This window comes from Rana temporaria, chromosome 5 (genome assembly GCF_905171775.1).
Source record: "Rana temporaria chromosome 5, aRanTem1.1, whole genome shotgun sequence".
Taxonomy (NCBI): domain Eukaryota; kingdom Metazoa; phylum Chordata; class Amphibia; order Anura; family Ranidae; genus Rana; species Rana temporaria.
In genome coordinates this window covers 277526269-277549664 of record NC_053493.1, presented here as the reverse complement: position 1 = coordinate 277549664, position 23396 = coordinate 277526269, and the positions used below count along the sequence as shown (strand labels likewise).

The 23396-nt window shown below is 46.9% G+C and overlaps 1 protein-coding gene across 1 annotated transcript in view; it reads left to right on the top strand.

Moving 5' to 3' along the window:
- Positions 1–23396, top strand: part of C5H18orf63 (chromosome 5 C18orf63 homolog) — a 156259-nt gene that overhangs the window by 59666 nt on the left and 73197 nt on the right. Inside the window, exons 7-8 of the mRNA XM_040353890.1 lie at positions 4304–4380; positions 7493–7602. Coding sequence (XP_040209824.1) covers positions 4304–4380; positions 7493–7602 — 187 coding nt within the window. The remainder of the gene's footprint in view (positions 1–4303; positions 4381–7492; positions 7603–23396) is intronic.

The window sequence follows — 23396 nt, the reverse complement described above, 5'->3', positions numbered from 1 at the left end:
AGGCGTACCTGCATATCCCAATATGCGCAAAACACCAGAGGTTTCTGCGCTTTGCGGTCGGGGAGGACCACTTTCAATTTGTGGCTCTCCCGTTCAGCCTCAGCACCGAGAGTTTTCACCAAGGTGCTCGTCCCGATTCTGGCACTGCTACGGCAGCGCAGGATCGCTATCGTGGGATACCTGGACGACCTTCTTCTCTGAGCTATCTCAAGCTCCGAGTTAGAAGAAGACGTGTCTATCACCTGTCAGACCCTCTGAGAATTCGGTTGGCTGCTGAATATCCAGAAGTCAGTACTAGTACCGTCTCAGCGGCTGGAATATCTGGAGTTGGTCCTGGATTCCTCAGAGGCGAGAGTTTTTCTCCCAATGGAAAAACTGCAGACTCTGCAATCTGCAGTGCAGCGGTTGGCGACCCAGAAATGGGCGTCGCTTTGCTTTTGCATGAGGGTGCTGGGTCTGATGGTGGCCTCTTTCGAGGCAGTTCCGTATGCCCAATTCCACACTCGGGTGTTGCAGAAAGAGATTCTGTCACGTTGGAACAAACTTCCTTCGTCTCTGGATTACCAGATTCGGGTGAGTCGACTGGTCAAGTCCTCCCTAGTGTGGTGGCTGACATCCCCGGTGCTTCGGACCGGAAAATCGTTTCTGCCATGTCATTGGATTGTGATCACGACGGATGCCAGCCTCTCCAGGTGGGGGGGTGTCTGGGGTGTCCAGTCAGCCCAGGGGCGCTGGACTTAGGAGGAGTCCCGCCTTCCAATCAATGTACTGGAGCTTCAAGCGATCAAGTTGTCTCTCCAAGTGGTCTCTGGGTCTGCAAGGTCAGGATCCAGTCCGACAACGCCACGGCCAGGGGGGCACACGAAGCTCGGCGGCAGCGACAAGTCGCGCACATCCTCCGGTGGGCCGAAAGTTACGTTCCGGCTCTGTCGGCGGTGTACATTCCGGGGGTGCTGAACTGGCAAGCCGATTACCTAAGTCGCCAAAAGCTAGACCAAGGAGAATGGTCGCTACACCCGGAAGTGTTTCAGAGCCTGTGCCAAAAATGGGGCACTCCAGACGTGGACCTTCTTGCGTCCTGTGTCAATCGGAAGGTGTCACGATTCGTGACCAGGTCAAGAGACCCATGGGCGGACGCGTCTGACGCGTTGGTGGCGCCTTGGGGTCACTATCGCCTAATATACGCCTTCCCTCCTCTGCAGCTTCTTCCTCGCCTGCTGCGCAGGGTGGAAGCCGAGGGGATACCAACAATTCTGATCGCTCCGGATTGGCCGTGCCGTCCCTGGTACGTGGACCTGGTGGCAGACGTCCCTTGCCGTCTGCCCCTGAGAGAAGATCTTCTGTAGCAGGGTCCGATCTTTCACCCTGCTTTATAGTCGCTGGCTTTAACGGCGTGGCTGTTGAGAGCCAGGTGTTGAAGGACCGAGGTCTGTCGGGCTCGGTGATATCTACCATGCTACGAGCACGGAAGTCCACTTCACGAAAGATTTACCATCGTACGTGGAAGGCCTACATCTCTATGTGTGAAGAGATGAAGTGGCACCCCTATACATATGTGATGTCCCGGATTCTGCTGTTTTTACAGCGTGGAGTGGATCAGGCTCTCGCCTTAAGTACGGTTAAGAGTCAGATCTCGGCTCTAGCTGTCTACTTTCAGCGACCCTTGGCAGCGCACTCCTTGGTGCATACGTTTGTGCAGGGAGTTCGGCATGTGGCCCCTCCTGTGCGTCCTCCACTGCCTCCATGGGACCTGAATTTAGTTATTTCGGTGTTTCAAGAAGCTCCGTTTGAGGACATACGGAAGATTCCTTTGTTGACTCTGTCCCAGAAGGTGTTTTTTCTGGTGGCAATTACCTCGGTCAGATGAGTATCTGAGCTGGCAGCCTTGTCTTGCAAGGCTCCTTACTTGGTCATCCATGAGGATAAAGTGGTGCTGCGGCCGCAGTTATTCCTTCCAAAGGTTGTTTCGGCTTTTCACATTGAGGACATTGTTTTGCCATCCTTATGTCCTCGGCCGAAAAACCCGAAGGAGGCCACGTTGCATTCCTTGGTTCGGGCCCTACGGGTGTACTTTTCTGTTACGGCTCCGTTTCGGAAGTCGGACTCACTGTTCGTGTCGGCGACTGGTCCTAAGAAGGGCCTGGCGGTCTCATCGACCACTATTTCTAGGTGAATCAGACAGGTCGTGCTCCAGGCCTATGCCCTAAAGGGGCGGGCGCCTCCCTTTCAGGTTACGACGCATTCGACCAGGGCGATTGGTGCCTCTTGGGCTTTCCGCCATCAAGCGTCCATCTTACAGGTATGTAAGGCGGCGACCTGGTCGTCAATCCACACCTTCTCAAAATTTTACAAGGTGGATGTGAGTGCATCTTCGGATGCCTCATTTTGGCCGCAAGGTTTTACGGGCGGCAGTTTAAGGTTGAAGTTCCTCCGTTGAGGAACTCTGGTTTGTTTGGGGTGAAGCTTGGTTTGCTGTGTTGTTTTCCCACCCCTCGAAATTTTTTGACACTGCTTGGGGACGTCCCTAAGGTCAATGCTGCTGTGTCCGTCCATGAACGGAAGAGAAAATAGTATTTTTGTACTCACCGTAAAATCAATTTCTCTGATATCATGGACGGACACAGCACCCACCCCTCCTTTGTTTGTACTGCTTGTCTACGAACTGGGGCTGGATGTTTCCAGAGTGGGATGTACCCGGGGGGACACGCCCCCTGGGAGGTGCTGTTTTGAGAGAAGTGTTTTTAACACTTAAAGTGCTGTTTTTTCTGCCTAGTCTCTCCTAAAAGGAAGGTATATAACCCCTAAGGTCAATGCTGCTGTATCCGTCCATGAACTCAGAGAAATGGATATAACGGTGAGTACAAAAATCCTATTTTTTCTATTTCGGGTGCATGTCACCTGTGCGCAGCTCCGCATGCTGGTTCAAGTCCCAGTCTGCATATTTCCTTCCCTGGGAGTGATTCATATCCCTCCACTCATGGCAGTGGCATGACTGTGACATATACAGGACACAGAAGTCACCATTGCGACTGGGCTCCATGCTGCAGGGGGCCCTTGTGCCCCCCCATGTCTGAAATGTTAGAGAGGTGGCTGCCAGATACTCGGCTGGGGTGTAAATCGTCAGTGCAGGAGCTGTTTACACTGAAAGTGAAAGCAAAGGGAGAGATGTCTTGCAGTGTGTGCTGTGCTCTCTGCCTCCCCCCTACAGTGCAGTACCCAGCATGGAGAGTGAATGTACAGTGCTGCTGCTGCTGCTGCTATTTTTTCAAAAAGCAATCTATTTTATATGTTTCTATGTATGTATGTATGTATGTATGTATGTGTTAAAAATCAGGAGGCAGAGAAGAGGCATATAACAGACTATTGTAGATGGCAGATTCTCACAGTATCCCTCAGGAGAGGAGACCATAGACCCTTCAAATGCACAGATTTTGTATATACATTAAAAGTGAGGGGCCTTTTGTGTTGAGAAAGCATGGCCAGAAATCTGACATTTTTGTCCCTGTTCCAAAAAAAAAAGTTGCCTGCTGCAGATAGGCTGTACGGGGCTCCATTATTTCTGTCAGCGGCTCTGATTATACTGCAAGCGGGCAGCAGCTGCAGGCTCAGCGATGTACTGGTGCACAAAAATTTATTTCTAAAAACTCACCATGCCTCTTAAAGACCTTGGACTGTGTACTTTCCAAAAAGGGGTTATTTGCACGTTATTTGTACACTCCTGGAATTTTAGGGCCTCAAAAATCTATATATACAGTAGTTTGTAGACTTTATAGCTGTCATAAATAAATAATAGACACTGAATTGGGTTATTTTACCAAAGAAATGTAGCAGACTACATTTTGGCCTAAATTTTTTATGAAGAAAAGTTATTTATTTGCTACATTTTTAAATCGGAGACATGTTTTTTTTTTTTTTTCTAAAATTATCTGTTTTTTTTGTTTGTTTTATATAGTAAAAAATGTTAAACCCAGTGGTGACTAAATACCACCAAAAAGGGTGAAAAAATGCTAGAAATTTTCGTGCAGTGTTGCATTACCAATCAATTGCCAGTTAAAATAGCACAGTGCCGAATAGCAAAAAATGCCCTGGCTAAAAGGGGGGTAAAACCTTCCAGTGGTCAAGAATACATGCTTCTGTTTTTACCATAATACTAATATATCAAACAGACCTTTGGGGCCTAGTTATAAAAACAAGAAAAAAAAAATTTCTTCACAAAAGTGGGGAACATTCCTATAGTGACCACTCGGATTCCTTTTTGTCTCTTTTCAGTCATTTTGTAAAAATATATCACTCTTTTGTTTAGACTTGCGCATCAGTGTATCAGATGGCCAAATTTGCATTTGTGTACATGTTGAAAAAATTTGGCTTCCACCTCCTAAGGTATAGTATGACTACATTTTATTATTGTATTGCTTTTTGTATTGATAGATAGAAGTATACCTATTTTGCATGTGTATTTAATCTGTTTTCCCGGTATATTGACTGAGGATCGTTTTACTATGCAGTGTTCAGTTGAAGGCTAAAGCTACCAAAGATGAAGTGTTTGAGTTACTAAAAGTAATAAAGGGTGTTCACTTTGCAAAGTGAACTTTAGTTTTGCTTAGTGAATAAGTTGAACTTAAAGCGGGAGTTCACCCTAAAAAAAATTTTAACATTAGATTCATGCTCATTTTGTCTAGGGGAATCGGCTATTTTTTAAAAAAAACGAAGCAGTACTTACCGTTTTAGAGAGCGATCTTCTCCGCCGCTTCCGGGTATGGTCTTCGGGACTGGGCGTTCCTTCTTGATTGACAGTCTTCCGACAGGCTTCCGACGGTCGCATCTATCGCGTCACGAGTAGCCGAAAGAAGCCGAACGTCGGTGCGGCTCTATACGGCGCCTGCGCACAGACGTTCGGCTACGTTCGGAAAATCGTGACGCGATAGATACGACCGTCGGAAGCCTGTCGGAAGACTGTCAATCAAGAAGGAACGCCCAGTCCCGCAGCCCATACCCGCAAGCGGCGGAGAAGATGTATCTCTAAAACGGTAAGTACGGCTTCGATTTAAAAGAAACTACCCGATTCCCCTAGACAAAATGAGCATGAATCTAATCATAAAAAATTGTCATTTCCGGGTGAACCTCCACTTTAATGAAAACTGAGTGACACAGCAATTCAGAAACTATTGCATTATTTGGACTTTGGATACTATTTTCTTAGCTAGTGTCCAGGAGGGTCACTTTGCTAGCTACTTTTTCTTCAATCAACATCATATTCTGCTTCAGCTGGTCTCTAATCAGTTCTCCAGATTGGCATTTCCCCAGCATTAACTGCTGGACTAAATATATAGCGGGGCAAAGCTTTGAATGTGACCCTCAGGCCCTGGGCTCTATATTATGGTGCTTTCCAGACCTGAGTGTACTGTGTTAACCGCGGAGCGATTTCCTAGTTCAGAGCTGTGGCACAACCTCAGTTCTCTGATGGCTCGCTTTGTAAGTATGCCGTGCCAGAGCCATCTTGATTCTGGGACCACTGAATGCCATCTAATATACCGTATTTATCGGCGTATACCGCACACTTTTTTGCCCTGAAAATCAGGGCAAAATCGTGGGTGCGCGGTATACGCCGATTTTGAATACTGCGCCGACATATACCGAGCGCAGTACACTCGTGTATTGTCGGGCAGTCTCGGCTCCTCCCGCGCTGACGTCCTGGACGTACAGGACGTCAGCGCGAGAGTAGCCGAGCATTGCCGACAATACACGAGTGTACTGCGCTCTGTATATATCGGCGCAGTATTCAAACTCGGCGCGGCGAGGACGCCGCGAAAGGACGCCGGACCCAACGAAGAGGACACCCGAAGCCGCAGACGGATGCCGGACCCGACGAGGCCGCCGATGGACGCCGCGCAAGACACCAAAACTGTAAGTACAAAAAAACTTTTTTCCACAGGAATTTTGGGCAACTTTAGGGGTGCGCGCTATACGCGGGAGTGCGCTATACCCCAATAAATACGGTAACCATTTTTCATCATTTTACCAAAGATCAGGTTAAAGCTGAGGGATTGAGCACTGATGCCATCCGCTCTGCCCTCTTCCCTGTCATTCAGCCATTAGGAAGATTTCAAGTGACATTTAATTCGATTCATCTCTTCTGTCGCCTCCGGCCATCTAAATCTCTTCTGCTTTTCACTTCTCGTTCATGATTTTTTAAGGCCTAACCTTGTACCCTTCGCTACATTGCTCCCAACTTCTGGTACAACATGCAACAGAGAGCACGTACAAATATGAGTGCGATAACAATCAAATGCAACATGTATGCAAACCAAGGAAATTGGTTGGTATAGATGACATACAATACAGAATAGGTTGTAAAAATAAGTAATCTATAATGAATAAGCAGCATCATCCGGGTATCGGGTAAACAAGGAAAAGGGGGGGGGAAAGGAAAGAGGAAAGGCAGGGGCTTTCCAGTTCCAGTGCTGACTTTAGGCAACCCACTGAAGGCCTGACACTGACAGCCTTAACCACTTAAGCCCCGGACCATATTGCTGGTCAAAGACAGGCCACTTTTTGCGATTTGGCACTGCGTCGCTTTAACTGACAATTGCGCTGTCTTGCGACGTGGCTCCCAAACAAAATTGGCGTCCTTTTTTTTTTCCCACAAATGGAGCTTTCTTTTGGTGGTATTTGATCACCTCTGCGGCTTTTCGTTTTTGCGCTATAAACAAAAATAGAGCGACAATTTTGAAAAAAAATAATATTTTTTACTTTTTGCTATAATAAATTTCCCCCAAAAATATATAAAAAAAGTTTTTTTTCCTCAGTTTAGGCCGATATGTATTCTTCTACATATTTTTCGTAAAAAAAATCGCAATAAGCGTTTGATTGGTTTGCGCAAAAGTTCTAGCATTTACAAAATAGGGGATAGTTTTATGGCATTTTTATTAATATTTTTTTTTACTAGTAATGGCGGCGATCATCGATTTTTATCGGTACTGCGACATTATGGCGGACACTTTTGACACATTTTTGGGACCATTGGCATTTTTATAGCGATCAGTGCTATAAAAATGCATTGATTACTATAAAAATGCCACTGGCAGGGAAGGGGTTAAGTATGTTCCCTGGGTGTGTTCTAACTGAAGGGTTCCCTTGAAAATTCTGCCTTCTGAATTGAGGTCCATGTCACACTAGCAGTCCTCTTATTGATGATAAATTTGCCAGTGACAGGATCTTCCAAAGAGCATTGACAATACTTGCTGCACCTATAGCATCAGTCTCTCACTGGCTAAACCAGAAAAGTTTCACTTTTATCAATTCTCCCTCTCTTGCATGAAGATTTCGCGACATTTCGGCCAGTGAGTGATGTTGCAAGAGGATTAAATTTGAATTCTGCTACAGTTAGATCATTCACTGCTATATAAATATTGAACAGATAGATTCCTATTAAAGATATTATATATCTAAGGAGACCACTAAGCTTATTCTTCATTTTTTCTTTTTTTTCTAGCTGTCCGATTTTAATGTTTCAACTGGTACTTTGCAGAGCTTTGTAAATGATCCAGGCTTCGTTATTCAAAGGCACTTCATTCCAAATAACTGGTGTTACGTCTTACCTAGGTACAGCTTACATTATACACAGGAATTATACTCGACACACAACGGATTTTGTTGCAGTATACAGTACAATGACCAAAAATAAGAAAGAAACAGACTGCTGCACACCCTAAAGAGTTGACTACAAATTTTATTGAAGCTATAAGCTATATCAAAAACATATATAGGACATAAAAACTGGTACCCTATAAATAGGTGGACCTACCCAGATCATTCCCCATTAAAAGAACCCCAATAACGGCATGTACTGGTAACTAAACAAACTTGATTCCCCCGCAGGAGGACCGAGGTATATGAATAGCACACCCACCCTCCACAAAATAGACACCCCCCCTAGATGAAGAGCCTAATTGCTAACTAAATGTACCCCTGATGGTTCCCACACAGGACAGTGATTCCCTGTAATAACAGGTGCTAAATGTCCACTATGTGTGGAAACGCAGCACTGAAAAGACACCTGGAAATATACAAACCACGTGAATGTGGTAAAAAGATATGGTACTCCACTCCACTCGGATGGATAGCTTATAACAAGCAAGATTATCAATGAAAATAACAGAGGGACAAGGAGCCTGATGTGTAGATTAAAAGTCTTTCCATAGAAATCACCATGTCAAACAGGTGTAACCTCCATATGGGTCTGATCTTTTATTTTTTTATAATCAATTTTTTTTTATTGTTATTGACAACAACATTCCATACAACATTATACTTTCTTATTGTAACGGAATTACCCGTGACAAACAGACTTTGGAAGAATGAGGGGTACTCCTGTGCCAGCGTCACCAAGGAGTCTTATGTCTAGGGTCACCTTATGTCCGATAGGGTGACTGAGAAGTTATATTCTAAATTACAGGACAGGGGACATATGTTGGATTGTTTTAACATGGAGAGTAATCTACAATATATTCTTTAATGTCTGCAAAGAATATTCTATGACTCCTCTCTCTGTGAAGACTGTTGACATGTTAAATGAGGCTGGCTCTTGGAAGGCCTTTCATTGTGTGATAACACTGTTTAAAGCCTATTGATTTGAAGCTCAGAGGTGTGAATACCTTTCTGTCGGAGACGGACCGTCTGTCTAAAGATGTGGATTGAGAAGGAATCATTGTGTGATGGTGTTTTGTTTGAATTCTGTTAATGAAGGAATGTGACTTCTCAGGTGCAGGTGAATGACTTATTGTCGTAGACGTAACGTCTGGGGGATAATTAACTCCTCTATGTAATTATCTAAAAGAATGTGATTGAAGCTCATCGTGTGATGTATGGGTGGGGTGTGGTTTTGTTCATGTGATTACTGTAACCTGTTGTACTGTATATAAGACTGAAAGTAACCATTAAAAGTGTTCATACATTTGAAACCAGTAACGGAGCAAGTCTCGTTATTCTGGGAAACGGGATGTCTGATGTCTGTTGGACGGTTGGAGTGTCAGATGAGCTGTCGTGGGTTGATGGAAGGTCGTAAACGGTGGTGACCGTTACACTTATGTTCCATCATTTACATAATAAACAACCATACATTGCAGGAGAAAAACTAGACAGAATTGTCTTATCAAAAGCATTATCGGTTATTTTACCCCCCCAAAACAAACGAAAAAAAAAAAATTCAACAAAAAATAAATTTAAAGAAAAAGTTAAAGGGATAAATTAAGATTCACATCCCCTCCTCCACATCTCCCCTAGCTACGGTGGAGTATGTCTGTTCTGACCCTATACACTATACCCCGAGAAAAAAGAAAAAAGGCAAGAGAGAGGGAGAGAACGGGGAAAAAAGGGAAAGAAACCTCCACCATATGGGTCTGATCTCATTGATTCTTAGAATTATTTGGGCGACATAGAGGAGATGGCAAAGCGCTGTAGATGTTCACAATATTATTCACCAGAAATGTGATTAGTAAAGTCGCAATAATGTGGCCACAGTTAAACGGATTCCCATATCATACGGGTATAGTCCATTCAATCAAAGTAATTGTGATGTAGAAAACTGTGTCCATAGAGCTGTTCACTATATTACTAGCAGCTGTTACTCATAGAAGATCTGAATCAATCCATAAGATATATATCCACAGTGTTGGGTAGGCAGCTTGTAAACAGACAAGTAGCGTGATGGTTATAAGGAACAGTGATTGCAGTAGTATTCCAAAGCAATGTAACACACAGGTTTACTCACTGTTGGCTGTCACAAATAGCTCAGAATCGCAGCTATTCCATCCAATATGTTATCACAAGTTGCTCAAAGGGATTGCAGTCAATCCATCCATCTGTGTATATCCACAGCACTGAGTGCACTGCTCATTACTAGTAGATGTAGTAAATGTCCGGTGAAGTTATAATTAGTGCTGATATCTGGTGAAAACAACGGTGGATGCCAATGTGTGGTATAACAATGGCTGATGCCAATGTCCAAACAGGATATATAATAATCTCCAATCCAAACCGTTAAAGCAGCTCCATGCAGAGGGCGGTGATTGTCTTCAATGTAGACAATTCATGTCTCCATATGATGTCCTCCAGTAAGCTGCATAACGGCTCAAAGTGTAGATATCACTGAGCTAAAGGGGGTAGCAAAGCTCAACATGTATACAGTACAATCACTGGAAAACATAAGGGGCCAGATTCAAGAAGCTATTGCGCCCGCGCAACCATAGGTTGCGCGGCGCAATAGCTGTTTTGCTCCCGCGTAGCGAATGCCCCTGATTCAGGAACATCGCTACGCGGACTGCAGCCTAGGATATGACAGGCATAAGCCTCCTTATGCCTTCATATCTCAGGCTGCATTCTTGCGTTGTCCGCTAGGGGGGCGCGGCCATTGTGATCGGCGTATAGTATGCAAATTGCATACTACCACCGATTCACAAAAGTTGCGCGGGCCCTGCGCACGCAAGGTACGGAGTTTCCGTAAGGCGACTTTAGCGCAAGGTTGCTCCTGCCCTTCCCGCTCGTGAAATTTAAATTTCACGTCGTTTACGTAAGTGATTCGTGAATGGCGCTGGACGCCATTCACGTTCACTTAGAAGCAAATGACGTCCTTGCGACGTCATTTGCCGCAATGCACGTCGGGAAAGTTTCCCGACGGAGCATGCGCTGTTCGCTCGGCTCGGGAGCGCGCCTAATTTAAATGATTCCCGCCCCCGGCGGGATCATTTACATTAGGCGCCCTTACACCGGGCTATTTAGCATAGCGCCCGCGCAATTTACGGAGCTACTGCTCAGTGAATCGCGGGCATATCAAAATATTTGCGTGGGCGCAGAGCAAAAATCGTTGCCCTTTGCCCACGCAAATATTGCGCGGATCTACCTGAATCTGGCCCAAGGGGTTTAGTAATCAAAGAATCACTGGAAGGGAAAAGCAATGTTAAAAATGCGCTAAAGCCATGTTTTGAAAATGTGTTCAGGCTCGGAAAGTGCTTGGGCGTTCGTTCCATTTGCCAGAATAATAATTTACTCTGGCCATTGAAATGAATGAATGCCCAAATGTGCCTAGCACTTAAAGCCGAGTACACACTGTTTTTATTCTTTCAACCTTGCAGGTTTATCGGGAAAGTTGGAACCGCTGTACTAACCATGCAAGGTTAGTTCAGCGATCTTACCCTGCTGAGCTGTTGTGTTCTGACAGGGGTACCCCCCCCCCCCCCCAGAACACTCCGATAAGTGATCTTTGTCATTGGCTGATCAGGAGTCTGGTTTCCCAGCATGCACATCTGACAGAAGTCGGCTGTTTCTATCGGACTGACTGACATACACACAGGCTGAATGTCGGCTATTTTTTTTTTTTTTATCGGCTGTTGTCTCCTGACATTCAGCACGTTTGTACAGGTCTTAAGTGTGTTAAGGCACATTAGGCTTTTTTTGTGGCAAAATGTTATTTTCCTTAAGGTGGTGGCCCTGGGTTTTTTGTTTTCTGCTTTTAAACGCCTGTGTGTGCATGGGGGAAAAAAAGCCTCTAAAATATGTTTATTAATGCTTTGTGTGCATGAGGCCCAAATCCTGAAGGAAATGTTTGGGCAAATCTTGTTAAATAACAGAAATGTCCTTCCCTTTTTTTTTTTTTATTCATTTGCAGACATGCTTTCCATGCTCCTGAAAATGAGTTTATTCAGTTTGATCACTAGAAGGGTTAAATGTATTCTTGCACATCACAACTCCTATAACGTACATTTTGGTGTTCTGCATTGCTGAAAAGATGATCATTTATTCACTTGCATCCTATTCATTGAGAAGCTGCCCTAGCCCAGCAAACATTAACACATGCCCTAACACATGTGAATCAGCCCTATAATTATATTAAAAAAAGGGCCCCACCTCCCAGGACCAGTCAGTATGCCAGTCATGCAGTGATGATTTCCTCATGTCAAGGCAGTTCTCTTGGTGCCCTTCTAGCATTGTCAGGTTCATGTTGGTACAGTAAGGATTTTCCCCTGCTGCCCATAATTTTAAGTGCCAAGTGCAGGAATTCCTCATTGCTCAATACTAGATTTACACCTGTGCTCCTCTATGTTGTGTGTTTGTTGACATTCCTTGTGAACTGGTTTGGGGAACCCATATAGAAACACCCCTGCAATGTTAAATGTCATGAAGGCTCCTAGCAGCATAGTGGGGGGGAGGGTGCACACTCATTACTCCCTTGATATGGGGATACAAGCCTATATGCTTGGTGTCAGGCTGGTTAGTTCAGGGAAACAAATGGCCTCTGCCCCACCTATAAGTGGCCTTCACAGCATAGACCACATGGAAGGGCGACACATTTCAAACAAAACCAAAGAAAATTCCCAGATCAACTTACCAACCACCCGGCAACCAACTGAAGGAGATAATACTGGGGTGCCGTGAAGTGGCTCTCCAGCTTATGCATGTATCTGCAAATGTGTGCAAACTAAGCTCTTGTTGCAGGCTGGTTGGCAAGTTGAGCTGGGAATTTTGTTTGGTTAGTTCAGGGAGCATGTTGTGTGTTTGTTTTATTTAGGTAAAAAATATCTTTTCTCTTATCGTCCATGGACGGACACAGCTCCTTAAATCTTGACAAGTGGGTTATGTTCCCTGTTTACAGGAGAGGAATAGGTAGAAACATGTTAGATAATTAAATACATGTTACATTAACAGAGTTGAACAGCCCCGCCCAGGGGGCGGTCCCTCCAGACATAACCCTCCTCACTGCAGCCTCAGTTTCGTTCTGCCTAGCAAAGGAGAAGGACGTATGGCTCCCTTTTGGGCCCAGCGCCCTGAGGAGAAATTTTATTTTATTTTACTTTTTCTTGTAGAATCTTCTTTCAACTGTCGGCTGAGAGACAGGCTGTATAATATAGATCCTTGTAGTCTACTCAGTCCGACCAGCAAGCGTGGGCACACCTTTGCAATGAGGCTGGGTCTGCCACGCCATACCCCATGACTCCTGGGGTGGCCGGTGAGCTTTGCTCCGAGGTCCACATATGACTGGGCTGTGGTGTTGTCTCACTCACAGTGGCCTGGGCCGACAGCTACCTCCATTGCGGTTGTAGTTTTGTCAGGAATGCGTCAAGTCCCTCCTGCTTCGGTGGGTTGGTACGGCTGGGGTTCGGGGGTCCTCTTCTCCTCCCTTCCCTGCTCCTTTTCCCTTGCTGCATTGCCAACATTGCCGCTGTCGGGGGAGGGGGCCTTCCTGAGGGGACTGTGTTATCTGGCCTGTGATGAGCACAGATGTTTATGATTACCCTGTATTATACTTCAGCGAGTAGTTAGACGCTGACTGGTGATCTTTACCCACCTGTAACGGTTTTGTATGGTCATTATATCTCATATGCTCATTGCAATGTATCTTTTTTTCTTATCCCCAAAAAAAAGCCCTAGGAGGCTTTTCCTGTTTAAACGCGGCATTTTGCCGCCATTTGGCACACAGGTCCCTGCAGATTCCGCACAGTTACCTCCCGGTTCTTTTCCTCTCACACGCTGTGTGCTGAGAGCGGACGGCAGCACTGGGCAGTCTCCTCCTGAGGTAAGTCCCCTGGTTACCCCTGGTCAGCGCAGCAAGTGGGTGAGAGGCCCTGAATGGGGCTCTAGGAGCTTTTGTTTATTTGTAAGGACAGGTGTGCATATTATAATACACACTATGTAAATATTATTAATATCTGGAGTCGGTATCTGGGTCCTTCCCCACATGCTGGTGGTGGCAGCAGGTGTTAGCACCTGGGATTCCCACAGAGGTTTTATTGTAAGTCCTGGACACGTTTGTGCCAGGGTGGGGGTGGACTGTGGACGGGCGGTAAAAGAGTGCCCCCTTCCCCCGTTATCCCCCTGGGGAATGCTCTGTTATGGAGCCATGGACCAGGTACCTGGGTAGTAAAAAAAAAAGAAGCATTTATGGGTGCGCTTTTTACTGCTGCAAGGGACTCTCTTAAGCTGCATAGTGCAGCTGGGTTTCCGCCTGAGGCCTCGGTTTTTTTTTGGATCACACAAATCAGACCCCTCTGTGCAGGTTTTTTTTCCCCTTATGTGCCCTTTGATAATTTCTGAGATGCGGAATGAGAAAAGCCGCTGAGGGCTTTTGTAGTCCCTCCCCGCCGGGCGGGAAACCCTGCTTGTATGGATCTGACTGATAGAAGATCCGAAGTACTGACCCGTTCCAGGTTTACCATGCTGGGGTCTGACTTGCGGCCTATTGTGGCCACTACTCTGGGGTCTCAGTCGGCGCTGGCGCCATTTTTTTGGACGTTTTTCAATTACATTGAAAACTCCCATTGGCGGCCATTTTGTCGTAGCTGCGCTATGGCGCAGCTTACATTACATTGATTTTCCTGTGGCCGCGTTCTTAATGCTCGGCGGCCATCTTGGAGTAGTCCTGACCCCTAGTGCTGTATACAACTCACGGAGTGAGCATTTTGCACCAGACAGTGGAAGAGCACCGACTCTCTCCCGAAGTTATTAGGCTAGCAGACCAGCTGGTCCAGGGCCTCATATAGGTCTGTGATGCTTCATTGAATGCTGCGCCCTTGTTATCCAGGGCTTCTGTTTCAGAATGGTTTTATGCACACGGTGGTGTAGTGGTTAACTCCATTACTTGGCAGCAAGAGTCATTGGTTTGAATCCGGACACTGACGCCAATCTGCCTGGAGCTTGCATTGTCGCGCCCTGTGTCTGCGTGGGTTTCCTCTGGGTACTCCGGTTTCCTCCAAAGGCATGTGTGCATACACCTACATAATGTACATACACACTAGGGGGTAGATCCACAAAGAATTTACGCTGGCGTATCTATTGATACGCCAGCGTAATTTCAAAATTCCTGCGTTTTATCTTTGTTTTGAATCCTCAAAACAAGATACGACGGCATCTCGGCTAGATCCGATAGGCGTATGTCTTCGTACGCCATCGGATCTTAGATTCAATTTTTCGGTGGCCGCTAGGTGGCGTTTCCGTCTAAATCAGCGTTGAGTATGCAAATTGGCTATTTACGGCGATCCACGAACGTACGTCGGCCCGACGCTTTTTTTTCCGTTGTTTGCGTAAGTCGTTCGCGAATAGGAATTTGCGTAGGATGACGTCACCGTCGTAAGCATTGGCAGGTTCCGGTTTAATTTCGAGCATGCGCACTGGGATACCCCCAGGGACGGCACATGCGCAGTTCCATAAAAACATTGTCACGACGTATTAACATAAAACACGCCCCCATTAGATCCATTTGAATTCCGCGCCCTTACGCCGCGAGAGATACACTACGCCGCCGTAACTTATGGCGCGGATTCGTTGTGGATTCAAATTAAAAAAGATAAGTTACGGCGGCGTAGCGTACCTTAGATACGCTGCGCCCAGCGTAGATGTATGTGGATCTGCCCCTATATGTGTGTATTATTTAGGGGCAACAGCCGGGGGACTAATCCGTTCCTGGGTGCGTAAGCCGATCACGCCGGCACCCAAATCCTGCCAATGTATGTAGCCTTCCCTCCCTGTCTCTAGGTGGGAGGGGCAGCTTGCAGGTTCACAATTTGGTGAAACCTCCCTGCTCTCTGACCAGTGGGTCTGCGAGGTGGTCTCTTCGGAGTACTAGATAGGGTTTCCTCCTATCCACAGAACAAAGTTCTTTCCTTGTGTCTTCCTCTTCCGGCCCATCGGTCTGCCTTGGGCAGTGTGGGATTTGCTAAGCTGTGCGGGAAATTTTACCTTTCGTGCAGGACGAGAGGTTTGGGGTTTTCTATGGGCCTCAGGCCCTAAATACCTTTTGTGAACGTCGGGTTGTTCCGCATGGCATCCATTTGTTCGGTGGTAGCTGCGCTCCATCCGGGGGACGTCCTCGGACATTAGGGACGCATACATGCATGTCCCGTTTTGCGTATGTCAGTGTTTTTTTCTGTGCTTCGTGATGAGAGAGGGTCTCTGTCAGCCTGTGGCCCTCCCTTTTGATCTGGCATCGGCACCATGGGTTTTCAGCTAGGAGCTTGCACTTATCCTAACTTTGTTGGGACAGCGAGGCTTTGCCTCATTGGATACTTGGACGACTTTCTTCTGAGAGCAGCTTCTGTCTCCGACCTAGTGGAGGTGTTATTCCCATTCAGACCCTCCGAAGATTCGGGTGGGTGTTAAACGTTTAGGCCAGAAGGTGTAGGTCGGTGGCAGCAAGCCTGCCCTCCATGTGTGCGACCCAGGGTTCAAATCCTGGGCATGCTAGGTTCAGACTCAGCGTTGGAGTATCTAGTGTTGATCCAGACTCCTCGGTTGCGAAGGTCCTTCTTCCCCTGGAGAAATTGCAGACTCTTCAGTCTGCGGTGAAGGTATTGGCATCACGCAATCGGTCTTCTCTCCGCTCCACACTTTGGTTTTCCAGGGGAAATACTGTCCAGGTGGTAAAAATCTCTTGTCTCTGAAATCATCAGATTCCGGTGCGTCACCGGAATCTCTCTGAGTTGGTGACAGAAATCCCAGACTCTTCGGTCCGGGAGGTTGTTTCTTCCTTCCAGTGGTCGGTGTTTACAACGGATGCCAGCTCACGGGTTGTAAAACCTGGGGGGTTCACAAACCTGGGGGGTCCAGTCGGCCCTGAGTCACACTCCCTGAGTGTGTCTGGTCTCGGTAGCTACCCAGGGTCGGGCCTGGGTGGGAGACCGCCTGGGAATACCAGGTGCTGTTCATATGTTAGGCGATCAGGCTATGCTTCTCCTCGTGGTCGACCGATCTGGTTTCAGCCAGACAACGCCATGGTCGTGGCTTCGGTCTACCATCAGGTATACCGGCAGGCGGACTCCTGGAGTCGCCAAATGCTGGACCAGGGCGACTGGTCTTTGTGCTTGGTGTTTCGGCTCCCTTGCAGGAGGTGAGCCTCACAAAGCATGGATCTCCTGGCCGCTCGTCTCCGCCGCAAGGGTGTCGAAGTTAGTGGCCAAGTCTAGTGATCTGGTACAGACGCGTCAGTCACGCTGGTGGCCCTGTGGGGTCTGTATCGGCGACTTTTTGCCGTTTCTCCATGGTAGTTGCTTCCTCGGCTGCTCCAGAGTGGAGGCTGAGATGATCCTGATGATTCTAATCGCTCCAGATTGACCTTGGCGTCCTTGGTACGCCGATATCGGGCGCCTGGTAGCGGAGGTACCCTGGCGGAGGTACCTCTGTCTCAAGATCCCATACTTCCTCCTGTTGTACAGTCACTGACTTGCTCAACATGGTTATTGGAAGCCAGACTTTAGGTGACCGGGGTCTGTCTGACTCGGTCATCTCAACAATGCTGAGGGCACCGTAGTCTTCCGGAGGATCTACCGTCGCACCTGGCAGGCCTACATCTCTTGGTGTGAAGGGATGGAATGACGTCCACGGACGTACTCAGTGTCCAGGGTCCTGCTGTTTTTAAAGCTTGGAGTGGATCTAAAAATTGCTTAAAGCACCGTTTGGGGGCAGATTTCAGCCTTTGGCTGTGTTCTTTCAGTGGCCTTTTTGCGGCCCGTTCCCTGGTGGGCCCCTTTTTGTGTGCAGGGGGTTTGTCATATACTTTCCCCTCTTGGCCCATCTCTTCCCCCATCAGTTTTTGACTCTGGTGCTCTCGGTTCTTCAGGAACCTTCCTTTTGGAAACAGAGATTTTCTCTTGACACTATCTCAGAAGGTGGCCCCTTTAGTGGCCTTTACCTCTGTTAGAGGGGTTTCTGAGTTGGCGGTCTTGTCTTGCAAGCCGCCATGCTTGATCCTCCATAAGGATTAGGTGATGGTGCGCCCGCGACCTTCCCTTCTTCCGAAGGAGGTTTCGGACTTTCATACTTTAGGTGTGGTACACGCTTTGCGGGTGTACCAGCCTACTACGGCTCCGTTTCGGAGTTCTGACTCTCTTTTGTGTCGGTGTCTGGTCCACAAAAGGGCCTGGTGGTCTCGTCTACCACCATTTCTTGGTGGATCAGGCAGGCTGTCATACAGGCCTATGCCCTTAAGGGGCGGGCCCCCCTTTCCGGTCACGGCACTTTTGACCAGGGCAATTGGTGCTTTGTGTTTTTTTTTCGACATCATGCGTCGGTCTCAGGTGTGCGAGGCGGTTGCTGTGAGTGCATCTTATGTTTTTTTCGGCTGCTAGTTTTTGCCGGCGGCTGTTTAAAGTTGCACTTCCTCCGTTGAGGAGCTCTGCTTTGTTTTGGGGTGAAGTTAAAATTGGTTTTACTGATATATTTCCCACCCCTCGTTTTTGACACTGCTTGGGGACGTCTCACTTGTCAAGATTTAAGGAGCTGTGTCCGTCCATGGACGATAAGAAAAAATAGGATTTTTTGTACTCACCGTAAAATCCTTTTCTCTGACGTCCATGGACGGACACAGCACCCACCCCTCCATTTTAGGTTTGTACTGCTTGTTACAAACTGAGGCTGTAGGCTGCAGTGAGGAGGGTTATGTCTGGAGGGACCGCCCCCTGGGCGGGGCTGTTCAACTCTGTTAATGTAACATGTATTTAATAATCTAACATGTTTCTGCCTAGTCCTCTCCTGTAAACAGGGAACATAACTCACTTGTCAAGAGCTGTGTCCGTCCAGTGACTTCAGAGAAAATGATTTTATGGTAAATACAAAAAATCCTATTTTTTTTTTTTTTTTTTTACATGCAACAAACATTTTTGGCATGAAGCAATGAAAGGCTACTGGCCTTGCAATTTCTCATTTTGCCCACAAGATGGAGATAAGGAGATGTTGACTTTCAGAAAACAGGGGAGTTTCAGGAAGGACAGAGGAGGCTGAGATGATTCTCAGAGGAAGGATATCTAGGAGCCCAGAAAAAAAGGCTCTGACAGGACAGTGCAGCTTTAGTGAGGCAAGAACTGTGCCCAAGATTGTCAGTCGGAGAAAGAGAGCCTGAATAAACAGAAACCCCCAGCTATTTGGGGAATCTCCCAAGTCTGCATCGAGTTATCAGAGCCATTGTGGTGAGAGGACGAGGCATGGGATGTCACTCAGAGTCCAGAGATGGAGGGAGGCCATGCCGTTAGCAGCTACTACAGTGTGGGAAAGAAGTTCTGGAACCGGAAAACATGCTGCCTGCCAGTCGCCCTAAGCAACCTAAGTGAGTGAACACCTGATCGAAGGGGCAATTAACAGTGTTGCCGGAACTGGAGAGCGGGCCTTGTATCCACTACTTGCTACCACTGCTAGGGAATAAAGCCACTAGGAGCTACACAACAAGTGACCCCACAGCTCTAATACTGCCCACAGGCCTTACTGATGGCCACAACGCGTACCAACGAGCTCCTATGAAACATATAGGACTAAAGACTGCCCCTAGTTGTAACTACTTTGAAGCTCTATCTGCTGGCCAGTAAAGGCGGTGTCCTGCCCCTGTCTATTCATATGAGTGCACTCAGAACTAGTATAGAGTTGCTATAATTCTGAATGCATTTACAGTTCTATATTGCTTTTAGCCAATTCTATAGAAGTATACTGTTTTTTTTTTTTTTTTTAACCGTGTATGTGTTTTTTTGGTTTTGTTTCTACTCTCAATACCTCACAGCTAGGTGAAGGGTATTTTACATTTGTGGTGTTACTTGTGGTCGTAGGAGGTGTCAGAGGGGCTGAGATTGTTCTTGGAGTGGAACAAGAAACCCAAAATTACCAAGTGGCTCTTTCCACGTGGGGGAACTCATCCGGGAACCTCTTTTATACTAACAAACCTCCAAGATAATGCCCCAGAGAGTGTCCAGATGGATCAGCCGCTGCAACCCAGTGGTGTGAGGAGGAAAATGGGCAACAGGAGTTTAGTATTGTAATTGACATCCCTGCGGTGGCCTGGACCGAGGAAAACATCAGGCAAGCTGTGAAGATGCCGGCCGGCAATTTACCTTTTATGCTGTTTTAACACGCTCGTTTGTGAGTATTTTTTTACCCTTTTTTAAAATAAAAGTGTACGTTACAGAGTCATGCTATGTGCGCCTGTCTTTTTTCATTTATATTTCCATGGTGATGCTGAGACATCACGCTCAGGGGACGGAGAGCTTCCTGGTGAAAATCTGAGGATTAAAGGGCTGGGCTAAAGCCACCTGCCTCAAACCGCTTGCCTTCTGGTAAGCGGCTTTCCATTTTCTGGTGGAGGGTCACCATATGCATATGTGTCACTGGGTGGTGTGGAACGTAGGATCTACCATTACAAGGACTGTATCATAATATCTGTGAACATATGTGTGTCATCTGATCAGCCACGGATCCATCACATCTTTATTGAGTGTGATTCAATTGACTTTTGTGGCGCGGCTTTTTCTTTTGTTTATTTTGTATTGTGTTTTCGCACGCCTGCTGCTGCCGGGGACTGGAGGGCGGGGGGGGATATTAGCACGTTTTTTTGTTGTTTGTGAAAGCTGTGAAGACATTAGTCCCAGATCAGAAGGTGTGGGTGAAGAACGTCAAGTCCAATCAAGAGAACGCCCACACTTATGCCCTATGGAGTGGAGGCAAGGGATCCCCACTTGTTTCCAAAGGGAGAGGTTGCGGTTGACTGGCGATGTTGAAGCCTGTCTAATCCAGCTGAATGTGCCCAACATGTGTAATATAGCTCAAGCCAAGCAGCCCTGGCAGAGGAAGCCACCTTACAGGCACCAGGAGCCACAATTGGGCCAGAGTTAATTTCAGCCTTGGGAGATTTTGTGACAAAATGTCAGAAGAAAATCCCAATATGCATTGGGACCGAGTATCAGAAACTGAGCACTTTTTCACATAAACAGCCAGTCCCTGCTGGGGAAGAGGAGTATGGAACTTGGATGGAGCAAGCCATGCAGGTCCTGGAAGAATGGGATATTCCAGAAGCCCAAAAGAAACCGCTCATCAGTGAGCTTGATAGGAGCTGCTGCAGCTCCCATCAGAAATCTCAAGTTCAGTCGAACGCACTGCACAGCCTATGACTACCTCGCCATGTTGCGGGAGGAGTTCAGACTAATAGAGAAGGCTGTAGACTTGATTTACCAATTTGAGCATGCTCTCCAATGCCAGGGTGAGCCCCTGTCCTAGTATATCTGGCTATTAAACAAAATTCTAAACCAAATTGCAGAGCCAAAATTGGGAGATGGCCACTCTGAAATCCAGATGTTAGATGATGGAAATGTTGAATCTGTTAGCAGCCAAAACCGCCACATTGTCCAGTGAAAGTAATCTAGGGTCCACCCACACTCCAAATCCTACCATTGTCTCCACCACGAAACCAGTGAAGCAAGGTGTTTTGTTTCAACTGCGGAGGAATTGGACATTACCAACATATTTGTTCAAGTCTGAAAGCCAACCCCAGAAACCAGCGGGAAACTTATGAGGACCCCGGTAAAGGAGCCAACCGGGTGCCCATCCTCAGTAGTTAGCTGGACGCAAATAAATCACAGTGGAAGCCCAAACCTTTTCAGAGGGCTCCCATTGCTGTTTCTGGGTGACCAGACAAGCGCTCCCATCGACCTTGAGTGACCAACTTCGGAAGGTCAGTGCACACCAGCCCTTCGGGGACCCACTGAGACACAAAACCGGAAGAGCATCAAGAAAGGGGCACAAATACAGACAACAGGACAGACTAGCTCCACTACTCCTGGTAAATTCCCTGACAAACTAGTGAGATCTTCTGCGATTGTGGCATATATACAAAGGCCTTTCTAGACTCGGGGCACAAGTGACCCTGATATATCAAGGCTTTTACACCAGGCACTTCAAACGCTTACCCCTGCAGAAATTGGAGGAACTAGAGATATGGGGTATTGGAATCCAGAATTTACCATACAATGGATACTTACTGGTCAAGTTGACTTTTGACCCCTCTGTGGCTGGACAAAAAAACATTTGATACCCTAGCCGTTTTATGTCTTCGCCCATCAGGAGCCAGCAAGAGTTCTCTGATAATGGGAACTAACACTGACCTTGTCAGAAGGCTGCTTACTCCTCTTGTCTCAAAGCACGACACCCCAACCTATGCTGAGGCAAGTCTATTAGCACCTAGTTCAAGAACAGAGATCCCCTGCTGAAGGAGTAGGAAAGATTTGTCGATTTAGACAGAAGTGAAAAGATACCACAGCCTGGAGAGGTGGCTTGTCTAAAAGCTTCAGTCAAACTCGGTTGGGAACAGCTGGTCCCCTTTGTTGTCCTTGAAGCTGACTGCCAGGGAGAGGAAACAGGAGTATAAGTAATCCCGGAAGTGATATCAATTAGGGCTCTGAAACAGAGTAGTGGAAAGATCCCTATCAGCGTCCGGAATGTTACGGTCTCGCCATTGAAACTGCGGTCCTGAATGCTGTTAGGACAAGTGAATCCAGCCACCCAAGTGTCACCATCTGATTTGGAGAAGGACAGACTCTCCACAGTAGGGTTTTTTGTGGGTAAACTGTTCTAACACCGGAATGGAAAGGAAAGATCAAAGCCCAGCTCTTGAGATGGCAGGATATGTTTTCAAAAAATTAGTTTGATGTGGGGTGTGCGAAAAGTGCCCAGCACCGGATTCGCCTTCAGGAAGACAATCTATTCAGGGAAAGAGTCAGACGGATCGCTTTGTGGTATTTAGAAGATTTACATGAGCAGTTGGAAGAATTGAAGTGTTCGGGCATCAGGGAGTCTAGGATCCCTTATGCCTCCACATAGTGGTAGTGCGGAAGAATGGGTCCCTGAGGCTGTGCATAAATTATCAGATGCTCAACAGGAGGACCATCCCTGATCAGTACACCACTCCAAAGAAGAAGATGTACTGCAGAGCCTATCACGGGGTGAAGTGGTTCAGTGTGCTGGATCTGAAGAGTGGGTGCACCCTGAAAATAGAGAAAATAAAGCGTTTATCACACCAGTAGGGTTCTTTGAGTTTGACAGGATGCCTCAGGGTCTGTCTGGCGTTGAAGCAACATTTCAGAGACTGATGGAAAAGACAGTAGGAGACATGAACCTGATTGAAGTGCTGGTATACCTAGACAATCTCATCATCCTCTGCAAAACCCTCGAAGAGCATCTGGAGAAAGTCCTAAAGAGACTCCATGATGAGGGTTTGAAGCTTTCTCTGGAAAAATTTTAATTTTACTAGCTTCTACAGTTAATTACCTCGGCCATATTGTCTCCGCTGAAGGAATAGCTACTGACCCTCAGAAGCTGGAAGCTGTCGCCTCCTTGGCTAAGGTCTACCAATGTGACTGAGCTTGGGTCGTTCCTGGGATTTTGTTCATAATATAGGTTTGTCAAAGGATTTGCTAAAATAGCTTGGCCCCTTAATGAGTTGTTGAAGGATGACGACGAAATCTATGGACCGAGGAAGCCTCGAGAGTCGAACTGCGTGTCGATGCCAGCCGAGATGTGCTAGGTAGGGTACTCTATCAGGAACACAATGGACACCTGTGGCCTGTTTATGTGAGCCGAAGTCTTGCACCTGCTGAGAACTA